The sequence below is a fragment of the Malaya genurostris genome, chromosome 1 (assembly GCF_030247185.1).
Source record: "Malaya genurostris strain Urasoe2022 chromosome 1, Malgen_1.1, whole genome shotgun sequence".
Lineage (NCBI taxonomy): Eukaryota > Metazoa > Arthropoda > Insecta > Diptera > Culicidae > Malaya > Malaya genurostris.
Window position 1 is genome coordinate 96,039,006 of NC_080570.1, and position 19,279 is coordinate 96,058,284.

Consider the following 19,279-nt stretch of genomic DNA (forward strand, 5'->3'; position numbering starts at 1 on the left):
CATCATATATCCAAATATCTTCTCTGTTCATCAGACAACAAACACTAGTCTTCTCGCTCTATACCTATTCTTCCGCTGGGTAGGAAAGTATATTTACAATCAGGGAAGATCGCTTTAAAATAACTTTACCAATTTTTTTCTTAACCTTTTGAAGCGTTTTATTCCTGGTAGTCTGAATATCTTCTATATGATCCTAGAAAGCCATGTCAATTTATATGCTTATGATATAGTTAAATAATAGTAGCTATGTGCTCATGCTAAAAGATAGTTAATAGTATTTTTGCCATCTTTAATGAAAAAAATATATCTATGATTATAACACAACTTTGAACTGAATCCATTTACATGAAACCGTTTCGCTCGTAAATTCCAGTATGCACATGAACCGATCGACAAACCAATCCATTTTTAAGCGTACAATACTGAAGTAATGCTTTCGAATCAAATTAAATGTACAAGAGACAAGCGCATCAAATGAAGTCCGAAGAATCTATCGCCGATAGTTAACTGAGTAATAACTCAAAAACTGAACTTGAAAAAAAATCTTCCCTAATAAAATTCTTTAGTTATGTTACAGGGTCCGGCACAGGAAGTGTAACCAACTTCAAACCGCTCGCGCAGCTGACGCACGGGCATCAGCTCTCTAGAAATTTGCTAAATGACAGTTCGGAGTTGTATTATTTACAAGCGCAAGAAAGCATTTTGCCAAAAGTGAACGCGAAAAAAAAAATCAGTGATGGATTTAAAACGTAATAGTGTGATTGCTTTATATTTAGATGGAAAATCACAACCACACGGAACGACCGAAATTAGCTCTGCGCCTAATTCGTATTACTGTTTTTGAATTAGTTGATTTTAACACCAAAATTTCCAAAATAACTATAAAATTAGTTAAAATTGAGAATTTAATTTGCTGAAAAAACTCTTATTTTTAGAGAATTTGTTTAGTTGGTGAATATCCTGGACACAAACCAGCAATATTTCAATCCAACACGAAATTCTCATTGAGAACAAATTTTGTTATTAAAATCAGAAAATTTGTTTCTATTTATCTATCACCATCATTACTGAAGGGCAGCACAAAGAAAACAATACTGAAATAGGTATTATTAACAAGTTTATTAGCCAAAAACTCATGAGAAGTGTCAAAGCAAAACAATCCATTAAAAAGCTAAAAAGTAGAGTCTTATTGAAACTGCTTGAAAATTGTTTTGATGTTTTTCGCATGTGTTCGATATATCTTTATTCAAATTTCTAAACCGATATGTAAAAATGTCGTAAACTGTTAGAGGAAATCGTATTTATTCAGAATTTGTGCGCACTTGAAGCGATTATGCGTAATAATGTTTTTTACGCAGAACAGTGAAGTGAATTTCGAATGTTTCACTCTAATTGTGATGAAGTTTTTTTGTATCTTCAAACCTTCCGAGCTGCGCCGTCCGGTGTACTACTTGTATTCGGTTTTTGTTTTCCGAGTGCTAAAAGTTTTCAGTGATAATGAAGAAAACAGTGATTTAGAAGAAAAAAATTCAAAAAGATGTTTATGTTTCGTTTATGTCTTTTTTTTAAATACAACATCGTATTTATACCTGCCAATATAGAAAAGACAACCGCGTCTGAAATTTCTTCGGCAGTAGTGTGCCATCTAGTGGCTAGTAGTCATTACGGTGTTACCGTTCGGTGACAGGGCGCCATATAGCTGCAGATTGCAGAAGCCAATTCAACCATTCATATTGGTTGAAAACAACATTTTATTTCTTTAATTCAACTAAAAAATTAGTTGAATGGAAATGAAATGTGCCTTAGCTAAGAACTGACAGCACGTTTAATTTGTGAATTCAACTAAAAAAATAGTCATTTCAACAAATATTTTATTATTATTAAGGGAATGAGAATAAAAAATCTAAATTAGCAAAAGTAAGATTTTTTTAGTTGTCTCAAAAAACAACTAACTAAAATCAGCAAATCAACTAAATTTTTCGCGAAAATGCTGATTTCGGTCGTTCCGTGCAGCGATTGTTCGTGAGCTCAAACACCTTAAAGTGAATAAAGTTTTTGTTTATCGACCCATAACTCGTTACAATAATACTGGTAGCGTCGGAAAACGTCATGGAGGTGGTCATCAAAAGACTGCAACGTCACGTGAGATGGTTCAAAAAGTGAAGAAGCGACTTGAACGAAATCCTCGACGAAGTGCCAATCAAATGGCAAAAGAACTGAAAATATCCGACCGTAGCATCCGCCGTATACTGAAAAATGATCTGAAGGTCAAGCCTTACAAGATCCAAAAGGGCTCTGCACCTGTGGCGATGGTTATCAGGACATCGAGCATGTCGTGTGGTCGTGCGTAGTGTATCGCGACGCCAGGTCGAAGCTACTGGAATCCCTCAGGGCCCGAGGTAGACCGCCTGAGGTGCCGGTTCGGGATGTGTTGGCGAGTCGGGATAGTTCATATATGCTTCTCATATACCAGTACCTTAAACACATTGATATACAAGTGTAATGTGTTATTCCTCGCTCAGAAAATATAATCTCCACCTACAGGTTCGACACTAACATCCGCCCGATTCTCTCGATCCCCGTCCCTGTCCACCATCTTCATTGGAATTAACAAGATCTTTTTCTTGTCACTAACTTTTTCGTTCCCCCTTCCCTGTTTCTTCACCATCTCGATGGCAACTAATTAGATCTCTGTCGTTTTCAAACATTTTGTTCCCACACCCCCTTTTTACCCCGTTTCCCACAATATTTACTTTTTTTTCATTCTCTTCCGTAACATCACCATCACCGGAAGACCGCTCCAGTCAATGACCAGCATGCGGGCCACCCGCCGGGCCTTCGTAGCCTGGGGGTGTTTTCCGCGGACCTCACGGACCGAAGAATGCGGCCAACATAGAAAATTACCATCGCCATCTGGAATCATCTCATCCTAAATTCAATTCACCGGCCACTACCGATCGCCAGCTGAAAGCTGGATTCTCGAGAATCCGCGACCCCGATACTATATTACATAATGATACTACTCTAGTTTTAAGTTAGATAATAATTAAGAGCATCTTAGAGCTTAAGCAGCGTGCCTTAATATTATATTATATTATTGAATAATAAAAAAAAGATCCAAAAGGCGCATGATCTCACACCGAAGCAGCAACTAGTTAGACTTGAGAGAGCGAAGGAGTTGTTTCGTTTGGCCGAAAGCGGTCAATTTCCGAACATTGTATTTTCTGACGAGAAAATTTTTCCAATTGAGCAATTCGTAAACTCTCAAAACGATAGGGTTTACTTGACCGACCGTTCATACGAGAATTTGAGTCATCGATTGGCCACCAGGAGGCAGCACCCGCAACAGATAATGGTTTGGGCCGCTGTAACCGCAGATGGGCGCTCTCCAATCGTTTTCATCGAGCCAGGCGTCAAGGTAAATGCGACATATTATCGGGAAAGTATTCTGGAGGTTGCTTTGAAGCCGTGGGCAGACAAACATTTCGGTGGCAGACCATGGACGTTTCAGCAGGACTCGGCACCGTCTCACAAAGCTCGAGTGAACCAAGAATGGCTGAAAAACAACGTTCCGAACTTCATCACGTCCACACAATGGCTCTCGAATTCACCAGATGCGAATCCAATGGATTATTCTCTTTGGGACATTTTGGAGAGCAAAATCCGAACTAAAAGATACATCAGTCTCGAGGCGCTGAAAAAAGTTATTGTCCGCGAGTGGGCCAAAATACCTGCAAGTCACATTCGGGCAGCTTGCGATTCGTTTTTTGACCGTCTCAAGGCCATAGTCAAGGCAAAAGGTGGTCATATCGAGCAAAAGTGAATTGATTCTGAATTTTGTATTATTTTTACACATTTTGTACTTTGAATTAAGTAAAAGTAATTTTCCAAACTGAATTTATGGCCTTTTTAATTGGTTACACTTCGAGTGCCGGACCCTGTAGAAACAAATTGAAGTCAGAAAAATTTCCATCGAAAATGTATCTACACTGAAGTCTTTTTTTATGCGAATTTACGTACCGCATAAAAAACCGCATAACTCTGAAAATTCGCATAAAAAAAACCGCATAACTCTGAAACTTCGCATACAAAAAACCGCATAACTCTGAAACTTCCCATAAAAAGGACCGCAGAAGGGCAAACCGCATAACTCTGAAAATTCGCATAAAAAAAACCGCATAACTCTGAAACTTCGCATAAAAAAACCGCATAACTCTGAAAATTCGCATAAAAAAGTCGCGTAAAAAAACCGCATAAAAAAAAGACCGCATAAAAAAAGACCTCAGTGTACAGGAAAATGAAGATGATCGTGATCGTGAATATTTCAATTTCCTTCCAAAGTTTACTAAAGATATTAATGCAAATCAGATAGCTTGCAACTCGATAGATGCCCGAAACAAATTGGATGCGAAATTATTTTCAACAGACACACAGGATAAAACCTAAAGGTTAGTTAAAGTTTGAAACGGCCTATATATTTTCTAAAATGATCAAATCATAAAAATATACAACTTAATAAAAATTGGTGACGCTTAGATATAATAAAGTTGGTTTGCAGAACGACAATTGTTTTCTTATTTTTATGATTTTATTCTCTGAGTAACGTGCTTTTCAACAAGACATTGATGCTGCAATTCGTTGATGGGATTGAAATGGAATTGTTATCAGTTCCACTAAATGAAAAATTATAACATATTGTCGCGTGTGATAATTTAATATTGTTGTTTTTATAATCTAACATAAAATAAAATAAAATAAAAAATTCCGCTAGAGTAATATGACTTTTTCGCTGAATTTCTGGTCCAATGATTATTAGAAACAAAAAGAAAAGTAAAACAAAATGCATAGATGGCGGTTTGAAACCAAATGAGCAATTCGTTGATGGGATAGAAATGGAATTGTTATCAGTTCCACTAAATGAAAAACATATTGTCGCGTGTGATAATTTAATATTGTTGTTTTTATAATCTAACATAAAATAAAATAAAATAAAATAAAAAATTCCGCTAGAGTAATATGACTTTTTCGCTGAATTTCTGGTCCAATGATTATTAGAAACAAAAAGAAAAGTAAAACAAAATGCATAGATGGCGGTTTGAAACCAAATGAGGAACTCGTCAGAAGTAAAATGTATTGTCCTTAGGAAACAATTTAGCAACAAAGCATACTTCATGACAAAAAGTGTAGCTAACGCATACATTTTGATTCTGTTTCTTCGCCGAATGGTGAAGTTCTCAATTATACTATTTTCATGTGATAACATATAGGCTGGTCCAGACAAAATTACATTCAAATTGGTACATTGCTCTCATATGATATTTAAATTTCCCTTGCACGAAAAAAACTAACTGCTTCTGTTTTTAAACATAAAAGGAGTTATTGATTCCATGTTCGTAGATTTCCTTTCGGAAAAACACCCCAGCATGGATTTCCATCAAATTGAAAGAATTTTGGTGCACGCTTCGACATGTTGCTTATTGCACCAACATTTAGAATCAACTACTATGGTCTTATACAAGACTCATGTTTGAGTCCCATGCTTAACAGCTTCTATGTGAACGATCTATGATGATTGCCTTTTCGTTCCATGTTTTTTAAGACAGCTTGCAGACGATTGCGTAGATTCTGTTCCTGGATCCAAAGCCATTAAGACACCTGAAATGATTTGTATGTAGCCAAGCACGACCATCTAACAGAGAACCGTCCGAATAACAAACTATACAATCATCAAATTGGCGTTCCAAATAACCAGACAATCACTCCTCACAGAGAGGATATCTTACACTGAATAATTCATAAGAAAAACTGCATGTGACAATTAGGAACCTAGGAGCGAGTAAATACACAATTCAAGTACTCATTTGAGGAGCATATTCTATAGGCGAGTTTCGCGCCAACTCGAACAAATGTTGGCACTGCACTTTCTCAGATCTTCAAACTTTCTTAATGGGAGACCGGAGCTGGTTGGACGAAGGGGCAGGTTGGTGAACCATTGCAAATGGTATTCAAAACCCTGCGAAATAATATAACGGTTTCCAGTGTAACCTTAGTTTTATTTTTTTGGTGAATCATAATCCTTTATGAAAATATTCATTGGGGTATGTTGGCCGAATTTTATGCGGGTAGGTTGACTGAATTTAAAATTTAGCTTAAAGCAATGTGCACTTTAATATTCACGAAATGCTAACGATTCTATGGACAGATTTCATTTATTATGCTAATATTTAAAAACTAATATAATTGAGAAATATGCGATTAAAATATATTAAAATAACTAAAAATTGTCTATGAAAGGAAGATTTCGATAATTAATTAAATAAATGCTATTTAAACTTTAAGCAATTACAGTTCCTGACAGGATTTGTAGCAGATTGTCCCAACCCTGAACAAAATTCGTCCATCAGAATATGAACAACAGAGCAAACCATTCATCAAAAAGTTTTACCAGAAAGAATGCAGAAATTCCGAAAGCAAACCTCGGTCAACCAGCCCCGGTCTCCCCTACATGTATATTTTGTCTCAAAAAGCCACTCTGTTTCTCCTGAATTGATCAAGGCTCTCTTTTTAAAAGTCCGAGTTGTTTAACCATTTTTTAGAATGGTTATAGTTAGAAAAGGACAAATCCTGCAAAAATGTGTCCTTCCAAAAATCGGTCCAATTTTGTATAAAAAGACTGAACGAAATCAAAATTAAGTCCTATAGTGAATAACATTGATTTTAAAAATTTCCAGGCGTTTTACAAAAATGCCATTTATGATTTTGTTGAAATTATCTTCCAAGATAGATATGTTCCCTACAAACTGTTCAAATATTGCAACGACACATCAAGGAAGAAAAAAATTAACTTCGAACTGATTTTTTCCCAGTGTCTTTTTATTGAAAACTATACATTATTGTGGGATTTGTAAATTTTCCACCATAACCATTTGAAGAAAAATTGGTGAAAAAAATTAGTCCTCTTCGAAATACAGATTTTCAATGTCAACTTCTCTTTCTTAGTAGCCTAGATACCCGTGTAGTGTCGGTGGCGGTTCTCAACTGGCTATGAGTAACACTATGGCAATGTTGCACATATTTTTCGTATTACTAATTCATTCATCCATCTTCAGTGCGTACTCCCTTATACCACAAAAAATGAATGAATCTACTAATCTACTAATTCATTCTTCGTTGTTGGTATACAGGGTTCGCCATGTAACTTGCAATAAAACACAAACGGTTCATCCGATTTCAAAATTTATTTTTTCATATTAAAGTACAATCCTTCCGGTTAATTGAGGAATATAATTTCATTCAAATGGCTTCCTCGGCTGGCCTTGCAGTACGCCACACGGTCGGTCCAGTTTTTTAGTACATTTTCGATTGTATGCAGCTTTATTTCAGCTATGGCTGCACGAATGTTGTCCTTCAAGGCTTGAATTGTCTCTGGCTTGTCCACATAACACTTATCTTTGACAGCCCCCCAAAGATAATAGTCTAACGGCGTCAAATCACAGCTCCGGGGCGGCCAAACGACATCCGAATTTCAACTGATAATTCGATCTTCGAAGACTGTGCGAAGAAGATGGATCGTAGCGTTGGCTGTGTGGCACGTAGCGCCGTCTTGTTGATGTCCAAGTCTTCCTCTTCAAGTAACGGAAAGAACCAATCGCTAATCATGGCGCGGTAGCCATTGACCGTGGCGGCGGCTCCTGCCTCATTTGGGCCCAATGATGTCGCCGGACCAAAATCCGCACCAAACCGTCACTCCCTGAGGATGCATCGGCTTCTCCATAATAACGTGCGGGTTTTCCGTCCCCCAGAAGCGATAATTTTGCTTATTAACATACCCGCCGAGATGAAAATGTGCCTCATCCAAGAAGATCATTTTTTGGCAAAAATCGGCGTCTTCTTCAAGCTGATCGCAAGCCCAGTTAGCACTACTTTCACGCGTTCCTCAAGCGTATACACAACTATTTTCGTTCAGCGGAAGGATAAAACTAAGTTTCTGTTAAATCAGAAGTGACGTTAAGGTTACCAATGCCGAAATAACCACTAGTTCAAAAAAAAAGTTAGATGGCGGACCCTGTACATCGTGCATGTTCGTTTTATACATTCGTTTGTCATTTGTTCATTTACTTTACTCCTCGAATTGGTTCGAATAGCGTCACTGCGATGATGGTTGGATTACATTCTTCGCGAAGCATTCTTCATCTAATAAATTCATCCTATCTCGTTGGGTAGCAGCATGGTATACATGTTTTAAGAACACGTGTTTTGTTTTAATGCACAGAAGTGCCCCATGAACAGTAGAGCAACCCGGAATCGGGACACTAGTTTTCGTGATCGTTCCCGTCATCGCCATCATTTGAAAATGATTTAACTTTGGCTCAACTATTCGACTTCACCTCTTATTTCCTATATTCTGATGTTTTCTTTTTTTGTCATTCATTTATACTCGGCTTTAACCTAGTTGCTGACATTTTCTCAATATAATGCACAATATCAATCAATACTCTTAAATAGAACGTTAAACTAACAGAACAAATAACTAATAGGAACAACATAAATGAGAAAAATATCACCACAAAGACGGAGGTCGAACTTACGTTTTCTCATTCGGGGAATCATTTTATGATGAAAAACTCTTGTAAAAACATCAAATTACTAAGATCACAAATTTAAAAAATAGATCTCTGTTATTGTACAATAGAAGAAAGTCACATCATGTTTCGACCTTTAGCAGAAAAGATGCTAGATACATTGAAGAATAAATAATTGTTTGCATTCACCTTAAGTCAGTCGGGGATTGTTCTACGTGAATAACAACTGTAAAGAATATACTTTCATGCAAGCAGCGAAGCAGCGTCGGCTTCGTTCGCACTCGAATGTACAGACAAGTCCGAATATCAGATCGATTATCTAACAAAGGCGAAGGAAAGAGAACGATGATCATTGGCGTTCGTTGCATTTTTTGTATTCGAGCAACATTGCACTATGGTCCACTAATCCTGGTATAAGTCCACCAAACAGACAATCCGTGTGGCATCCGACTTAATTATTACAACCAAGAATTGATCCACTGATTTCCTATTCCATGTCGCAAAGAGTCACTAAAACGGGAGCTCGCAACTCAATGTGTATTTCCGTGTCGCTGACTGAATAGCTGCAGGAGCTTAAATAATGCAGTCGTAAACGGAACATTTGTGGGCTTTTCCCTTTTCGGCATATTCTCCATATAACCGGTCTGCGGCGAGTGATGACTTGATATTCTTCTTATTATATTAATTCAAGCGGAGCTAAAGCCATTACTAGTAAATTCATTTCTATTTATTTGTTTTCATACAATACTAATAGTGTCAAGTTCATCATGCTGCCAAACGTAGTGTGATGTCCTACATAATCTTTCTTATCTTTCTTGTACACCGACGATTTCAGGTCGTTTGTTGGTTCTTTACAATTCATTTCCATGTTCCTTTTATATTTTCCTTAATATAAAAAAAATGGTTAGAAGTTATGCCAAGGCACAATGCCTAGAATACTTTTGGAAGGAACAAAGTATTCAAAGTGGCTTTTTGTGACAGAGTCAACATGTTCAGAAAGTTTCATTAAAATCTGAGAAAGTACTGAAAACTCCGAATACGATTTGGTGCGAAATTCGTATATAGGGTTACTGTTCCAAAGCTCGGTACCTTAAGACGGTATACATGTTTTAAGAACACGTGTTTTGTTTTAATGCACATTTGAAAATGATTTAGCTTTGGCTTAACTGTTCTACTTCACCTCTTATTCCCTATATTCTGATGTTTTCTTTTTTTATCATTCATTTATACACGGCTGTAACCTAGTTGCTGACATTTTCTCAATATAATGCACAATATCAATCAATATTCTTAAATAGAATGTTAAACTAACAGAACAAATAACTAATAGGAACAGCAGAAATGAAAAAAATATATCACCACATGTACGGAGCTCGATGATGAAGCTTTTATGATGAAAAACTCTTGTAAAAACATCAAATTATTAAGATCGCAAATTAATAAATTAGATTTCTTTTGTTGTACAATAGAACAAAGCCACATTATGTTTCGACCTTTAGCAGAAAAGATGCTAGATACATTGAAGAATAAATAATTGTTTGGATCACTAATTGGTTTTCGTTTAAAAACTTCTTCTACACAAGTCGGTTCATGTGCGGAATGGGAAGATGCATTTCCCCATTTGATTTTCCTACGATGATTGCGCATTGAATGATTTTCAGAGTCTACAAAGTGACCTCCGAACGATATTTATTTAAAAAGTCAGTTTCCCCAAACTAAAACCCGTTCAAAATTTTTATGCTTCAAGCTTAAAAATATAATTTTGCCGCTCGAGCTCAAAATTTGCACAATTCCCATAAACTCAAAAAGAAACAGCGGCATCTGACAGTTAGTTGAGTGTAACTTTGTAACACTAATTGAACAAGGTAAAATTGAAACTTACCGTTCCTGGATGCAAGAAGAGGGCGGTCTCGTAGCATCCAACACACCATGCCACGGTTCCGCCGGCACAGGCTTTCTAAAGCGCAGCCCATCAACTGGAGGTTTCGCAAAAGGAACACCATTAAACACGTGTACTTCACGACCTTGCACCATTGTCGAGCGACCCCGAATCGGGCCACTACTCGTTTGCACTACCAATCGATCGAAAATGCCATACACTGGACTTATCACAGCTATGCACAACAAAAGGAAAAGGATTTTCCAATACCATCTTGTTGATGACATTTTTTATTTGGAAACCGCACGACTGATTAATGATTTCTAAATTTTGATGTTTTGTTTTTCACCCCCGAAACCGTGATTCTGTGGTTCTCTAACTGACACTTATTTACATCATTCGCTCTACAATCGATATTATAGATTGTAGCCAGATGACCTAATTAAATTTACCGATTTCACTTTCACTTTAGTAGTTTTCACATACATTAAACAGCAATCTGTTAATCCAACTAATCATAACTCAATCACATAACGAACTTGGCAATACGCTTCCTTGATTTATCCGAAAGAACAACTCAACTCCATTAACATACGGAATACAAAACTCCTTTTGGACTCTCCGGTGTAGCTATTTATTCAACTGAAAAAATAGAAAAGATAAAGTATGAATTGATGGGCGATCAAGGATATTTTCTGCGTATATCGACTAGATCAGATCTCGCGAGACTCATAATAATTGAATCCCGCACATCATTCCGATTCTATCTCTTAAATTGCAGTATAGCTGCTTCTCTGTACTCCCCTGTGAAATAGTTAATTCAGTACCAGTGATGTTTTTATGAGGGATGTCCCAAAAAATAAGCAAAACGAACATTAACTATTCATCAAGCACCGCATTCAAAATTTGCTAGTTATCGGTTTTGACCTGCGATGCCCTAATATTTTTATTTTTTTCCTCTTCTAGTAACAAATAACGAACTACCGACCATGTTTTTGGAACTAATTCGAATCGGCTTGAGCATCCCCTTCCTGTGAGCAGCGAAGAGCTACAAAATTAAATTAACTCAAATTGAACTCAATTCAGGAATAAATAGCAATCCACGCGATGCAGCAAACTCAATTCAATGAACACAGGTCTCAAAACACTGAAATCATAAGATATTTAATCTATTACCCGTTAGCTTGGCCGGTCACCTTGACATATAGTACAACTCATTTGCACGTATCTATTTACTAAAATAATCAGCATATTTGTGATTTTAGGTGTGATTGGATTGGAGGTAGGATCATTTTACATCAGAAATCGAAAGTAGTGTTTCCTGTTACGCTATTAGACACAATATTGCATTCTGAAATGCATTATATCCAATAAAAGTACACAAGCTTGAGAAATTTAGGTTGATAGTTTTCTTCCTATTTTGGATAGGAGATGGTGCATGCGTTTCTCGGGTCATTCAAAGTCTCTTCAAATCATTTTTTTCGTTAGTATAATTTTTGACACGAATTTGGGCTGACTTTATACACATATTCATTCAAATTGTTTCGGTTAGTTCAGAAAAGTGTGACATAACGCTAACATCGTATATCCGACAACATTCTCCAAAACCAAAAGTATCAGCAATAAAACATTTGAACTTAATAATTGGTTACTTTCCGAAAAAAGTGCGGATAGAAAAAAATAAATGCGTTTTGTCGGTTACGTCACTTATACCTTTATATCTCCGGAACCAGAAGCGATAGCCATTTTATCCTCGAACTGATTTTACAACCCAATAGCAGCCTTCATTCGAGCCTAAGTTTTTTAAAATCGGTTCAGTCATCTCCGATAAAATTATACCGATAGAAAATCTTACAACAAGTGCATACATACATTTGCGGCTTATGACAGGTATAAAATCGATATCAATCACGCAGGCTGCATGAGTTTGATTCCAAATCCCACACAAAAGGACAGTAAATTTTCCAGAGCTTAATGGCGAAAGATTTCATGGTCAAACGCCTATAAAAAAATTGATAGTTTAGCGTAAAAACATATCTTTTCTATCTCAATTTATGTTGCCAATATATTGCTTTGTTGAAATCAATACAACATTTAACCCTTTCACAGTGTTCACGGTAATTTTTTAAAAAAAAATTAAAGTACCCTTCTATAGTGATTTTGTATAGATCAAAATGTCACGTGCTCAACAAACACCGAACAATAATATCGAACCTGTAATAACGTCTTAATAAGATCATTTTGGTTACTACGTTCTGTGAGAAGGAAATGAACATTTGTTCTATTCTCACGAAAGCAGAATAACACAAAAATACGTGAAAAATTAGGTCGATAAAATTTCCTTGTTCATCTACTTCATTACAATATAATTTATGAAAACTCTCCATTCGAAGGTTATTCAGTTACATTCGTCTACACGCGACGACAGTGTGATGGAATGACTGAATAAGCGATCCTAGATGATGATTAAGTGTTGGCTTTAACGTAACCATTGGAAGTTTCTACATATACCGACCATAAACGTGTCATGGCCTCACCACAGAAGACTTACGAAGAGAACTACCTATAAAACTTTATGTGTATAGTAATCCTGTTCTGCCATCCACCCTGATATTTCATATCACAATTTCGGCTTCACCTCGCGACGTGTATCTAAATTTCTAGGACTCACGTCTTGTATTGCTGTGTAAGTGTGTAAACGAGATGCAAAGAGAGGATGATGAAAAGCGGATGCCCTGAAATGTGATAGCCCACAGTCAGGGTCGTCCTTTTATTCTCCCGCTGCTATCTTACGTGAACCAGCCACAAACACTTGTTCAATCACACTAATACAGGGCTTCTTCGCAGTATCTACCTTGCTAACTTTTATACAACATAGGTGAGATACATGCCTGGAATACTCCCCGACACATAATAGACGTTGATTTTAATCTCATAAATTGATTATGGTTCTGCTGTGTCTAGAGCCCACAGTCGTGGAATCAACAGAAAAAAAAAAACAAAAAAATCTTATACCACAGTAGTAAAACGTAATCGGTCCTGCCAAATCATCTCGTACTCCAAGGTCCAACTCACACACACGCACTTGCAACTATTTCCCATATACAATTTTTCCACTTTTCGAGCACTTGAGTGAAAATTCTCTGTAGTTCCGTTCATCAATATTTTATTCGAAATCAGTACCTCGGGTAGTATGTCAATTCCAATTAAATTGTCATAAAAATGCATGCACAAGGCCGTTTGAGTAGTGGCCAATACGCTAGGTCCCCATGCCTTACACAACGGTTTTTTTTTTCAATTTGCAAAACATTGGACACTTACTTTACAACGTCTAATCTTTGATACCACTGACCAGTTCAATTTTGAATCTGAAAACCCGTTCACTGCACAAATAGCTCGTTTCACAATCTTGATCCTAAATTTAATAAAACTGCAATTCCATAGGTACACACACGCAAAAAATATATATCTGGAGTTGATATGTTAATCATGCAACGGCTCAAACGAAACTGAACTGGGAAAAATTCTCTTGGAATCATATCAAAAGAAACACAGTCTCGCTGATCGCGAAAGCTCCCTGCTTCTTCGTATTCTGGCTGTACGCGATAGCAAAACGGAAACTATAAACTCACGCGTACTCATTTGATGTGAACCCGCTCTTCTGCACACTGATGAACTTTTTGAAAATTCTGGGCATTATAAGGTAAGTGTACGTAACAGATTTTTTACATATTTATTTATTCTTGTTTTTCTTAATAACAATAGCAACAACAACAATTTGATTAAAAAAACTCAGCAAAAGCATTTCTATTCTTTCCATTGGTGCATTATTGTTTTCCAATTCTGGTACACTATAGAACTAGATTACGACCACTATAAATCGTTTACCTTGTGAAAGCTGTGAAAGTTATACACAACGAACAAAACGAGCCAAAGGTTTGTATGTATAGTTGATAACATTCAATTTTGAATAGATACCACAAGAGATACATAAGAGAGAAAATTTTCCTAATGCAAAAAGAGAGTGTTTTCCACTCGCGGTTTGTTGTTTCTCTGTTTTGTTATCACTTTTTTCCAGACCATTTTACAGTCTGCTTACGCTAGACGATTAGTAGTGAGGGCTCCAGCCATACGCACACACACAAAGAATAGAACCCAACAGCTGTGCATTGTCATAAATGGAGACGAATGGTGATTTACGCCACGAATTTCGATTACGTAAGGTAAAGTCTTACTATTAATCGAAGATTAAGGGTATCTGGTACTGATTTCAGTTTCAAAATAAGAGGCAAATTTTAGAATACGGAAAAATAGAAGCTATTGTATCAAAAGACTTATGTTGTCATCATTCAATAAAATAAAGTAACTATTAAGTAAAAGTAAGTAATTATTGTTTCTCCCGACACTTGGTTAATTGTGATATATATCAATGAAGCCGATATGAAAAGTATTAATATGCAAAATACAATTTTTGCCACGACGCACAATTTAAAGTTAATGTACCAATTTACAGCTTATTAAATTCCATATATGTACTACTCATAACGCTGACAAATTGGTGACATTTAGGTTTGAAATTAATATTACTATATCGTTTCATTTTATCCCTGCTTCAACGGTCCGCCGTAAAGGTTTAAAATGTTTCCCCGGACCAATGCTTATTATACATTACTATAATCGTAGTTCTTTTCTGAAATACATATTTATCCTTTAAATACACAATCTCGGTTTTCCGGAACTCTCTTCTGCTTTGTTAACTTGACAGTTCTGGTCTTTTTTCTTTGATTGTTTATTTTTCAATTTCTAAAAGTTTGTGTGTGTATGTGTGTGTATGGGTCAAATAATCTCACTAGGTTTTCTCGGAGATGGCTAAACCGATTTTGACAAACTTAGATTCAAATTAAAAGTATCATGGTCCCATACAGAATTCCTGAATTTCATCCGGATTCGACTTTCGGTTCCGGAGTTATAGGGTAAAGAGTTTTCAATGTCGTACACCGTCACTTAAATCGGCGAAACAAATACGTAAAATAATTTCTAAACTGGCCTCAAAACTACACAAATCGATAGTCATTATAAGTAGGCAACTAAACAAACCGATTCCGGCTATTTTGGTTCCCATTATCCGGTTCTGGAAGTACCGGAAATAGTGGTCATATATACCAAAATGGATCTCACTCACTTTTCTCTGCAATGGTTTGACCGATTTTCACAAACTTAGATTCAAATAAAAGGTCTTCCGATTCCATACGGAATTCCTGAATTTCATCCCGGTATCCGGTTCCGGTATCCGGTTCCGGAAGTACCGGAAATAGTGGTCATATATACCAAAATGGACCTCACTCACTTTTCTCAGCGATGGTTTGACCAATTTCCACAAACTTAGATTCAAATGAAGGGTCTCACGGTCCCATACGGAATTCCTGAATTTTATAAGGATCCGACTTCCGGTTCCGGAGTTATAGGGTACACTGTGTTCAATATTGTACACCGTCACTTAAACTGTCGGAACAAAAATCGTAAAAAAATGTCGCAAACTGGTTTCAAAACCGTTATTCCCAATCTTAGGGTCAAATGAAACGTCTTATGATCCTACCGAAAATTTCTGCATGTTTTCGGATGCAACAAACAATAATCGTTATTTAGAGTGCAATGGTGAAATTGTATAAAATCTTAAAATTTTGAATAAAAACTAGTAGAGTTTGTACGTCATGTTAGTTGGTCGTACAAACCGACTCTCGGGTCGTACAAACCGACTCTGCATATAATAGTTAACCCATTTTGTTTTCTTAAGGATGACCTACGCGAGCAAAGCACTGTTTCATTCTGTATGTTTGCACAAACAATCTCTTGGTTTCTATCAAAAATCGAAGAGAAAAATTTTGAACAGAATACCACAATATTATACATGAGAAAGGCATCATTACACCACTAGGTGGATTAAAACAGGTTTTTTTTATAGCTATAAATGAAAGATATTTAAAAATTCCTCAATCTGGCATTTTAGTATACCTTCCTTATCTTTATTGTTAACTTTTTTGTAAACAGATAAACAGTTAACAGATAAAAATTGAACTTGAAAATTTGTTGATATTTAGCCCAAGACACCCTCCATGGCGGGTGTCTTGAACCACGACTACCATCAACTATCATAATCGAAATTATAATTGTGTTAATTGATAAAACTGTTCACAATTCCTTGTAAAGAAAAATATGATTAAGGTTATATTTTTATTAGAAACAATATCGTAAATTATGAATTATAATATCATGCAAGTAAAAACTAAACCAAATATTTATTTGAAGCGAAATTGGTTTCAACATTTGACGCTATCATCCACTTCGCTTTTTTTTCTGATTTTCTAGGAGTTGAGGACTTCTCATGTTTTATGTCCGAAAAGGCACATTCAAGGACCGTCACTAATTCTTTATCTCTTTTCTCTATTCATGAGAAGTGACATAGCAGTACTGCTCTATGACCCAATGCACCAATTTGTGCATTCTTAAATCTTAATTTATTTGGACACTTTTTGAAACATTAGAACTGTAAATAAATCTATAATTTTCAAATAATATTATAATGAATTTGAATTTTAACAGTGATGTTAAATAATTATTTAAAAATTTTAAATTGGAATGTTCGATCTTAAAAATCAAGTGAAGATGAATTTTATAGTTTTCTCAAAGTTCACAAAATTCATATTGCCATTGTGACAGAAACTTTTCTTAAACCATATGTCAAATTGAAAAGTAATCCACATTATGTGGTTCATCGATTCGACAGGTTTACTGGAATGGGTGGTGGAGTTGCCATTTTTGTCCATCGCAAATTAAACATCGAATTTTACTTTCTTTCAATACTAAAGCTATTGAAAGCTTGGGAATCGAAGTTGAAACCATTCATGGAATTTATTTTATCGCTGGAGCATATTTGCCATTCCAATGCACCGGCGAACATTAAATTTCTTTAAAGGCGATTTGCAAAAACTCACAAGATATCGACCGAAATTTTTCGTAATAGGGGACTTAAATGCTAAGCATGTCCAGTGGAATTGTAGGCAAAATAACAGTAATGGTAAAATACTTCATAATCAACTCTCTTCTGGTTACTTTACAGTTCTTCATCTCAGTAATCCGACTTGTTTTTCTTCCGTGAAAAATCCCTCTACAATTGATCTGGTTCTAACAGATCAAAGTCACATCCGTAGTGAACCGATAACACATGCTGACTTTGACTCAGATCATCTTCCTGTAATATTCAGACTTTCCAACGAAGCTATAATTAATCCAATTACTGTTCAACTATCATAGAGCTAATTGGTTTGAATACAGATCTCACATTGAAAATCATATGGGTCATGAAATTGTTTTAGAAAATTCTGCAGACATCGGGACAGCAATAGATAATTTGAATTATTACATCATCGAAGCTAGAAATCTTTCAGTTCCCAAAGCTCAAACTAAACTAAATTCATCGGTGACAATCTTCAACTGCTCATTCGGTTGAAGAATGTTCGTCGACGACAATATCAACGTTCTCGTGATACTGCTATGAAAAACATAGTTAAGGATTTACAAAAGGAAATACTTCTTACAAATGGCGAAAAACTCAAAAACTTGTCCAGCAGTTCGAGAGTGTCCACAATATTAATTTGAACGTTGTGAGTCCTATTGAAAATGAAGTCTCACTGAAATATGATCATATTTCAACTCAAGTGTTATTACAAGATGACATTATTGAGACGAGTTTTGATTAAATGAAGTCAATTATTAGGAAACTTAAAAACATGAAGGTTCCTGGTAATTATGGAATCTTTAATATTCTTATAAAAATCATCCCGTTGTTGCCTTGAGACTTTAGGTTAAAATTTTCAACAAGTGTTTTTCATTACCTTACTTCCCAAAAAGATGGAAAAACGCTAAAACCTGACAAAAACTCAGCAGAAACATCAAGTTATCGACCAATTACCTTACTTTCTTCTATCAATAAACTTTTTGAAAAAATTATCTTGTTGAGAATGATGTCTCATATAAATGAGAATTCAATTTTTTTTTACCAGAGCAGTTTGGATTCCGTCATGAACATTCAACTACTCATCAACTTGTAAGAGTTCCGAACATGATAAAAGCAAATAAATCTTCTGTGTTATCCTCTGGAGTTGCTGGAGACATAGAAAAAGCATTCAACAGTGTTTGGCCCTGTCGTAACCGCCTTAGATTTATTTTTCTTTGATCGGATTACTTGTAAGCCGAAAGTGTTTCGTCGTCTATCCTCTATAACTGCGCTTCATTGATTGAATTCTAGCGCAATTTTTATCGCCCTACATCCGGTTCACACATTTCGCGTTTTCATTGCGTTACATTCCGTCCGCAACGCTAGTATTAAGTTTGTGTTTTCATTGCGTTATCAACTACCCTCTCATTCTTTCCTGTCAGAATAATATTTTTATTTATTTTATACAGTTATGTATATAGATATATACTTTATTGGAAATGCAATTATTCCTAATACCTTAAATAGATACTACCCATTACTAAAGCTTGCTTCAGATAGAATTGGAACAAATATTATTGAATTCAAGATCTTTTTTTATACAAATGTAGCGTTTTCTTCATACTTTTAAGAAAAAATTCGGATTATTCGTTACGGTTTCGAAGGAATTCTCGAATTTGTCCTGTAACACGGTTCATTAGGCGACGCACACCTTCTTCTTCCATCGTTTTAGCTATCTTATTCCATCAGGACATCATCTGATTGATGTCTTTGACAACCTTTCCTTCCTTGAGTTCCTCTTCATGATTGCTCAGTATTTCTCAA

General features: G+C 35.9%; 1 protein-coding gene across 1 annotated transcript in view; it reads right to left on the reverse strand.

Annotated features, from left to right (window-relative positions):
* LOC131425147 (acetylcholinesterase) overlaps window positions 1-13,979 on the reverse strand; it is a 57,283-nt gene extending 43,304 nt beyond the window's left edge. Inside the window, exons 1-2 of the mRNA XM_058586771.1 lie at window positions 13,783-13,979; window positions 10,465-11,103 (exon numbers count right to left, since the gene is read on the reverse strand). Of these exons, the coding sequence (XP_058442754.1) occupies window positions 10,465-10,748 (284 nt within the window). The 5' untranslated portion in view covers window positions 10,749-11,103; window positions 13,783-13,979. The remainder of the gene's footprint in view (window positions 1-10,464; window positions 11,104-13,782) is intronic.
* Between the last annotated feature and the right edge of the window lie 5,300 nt (window positions 13,980-19,279).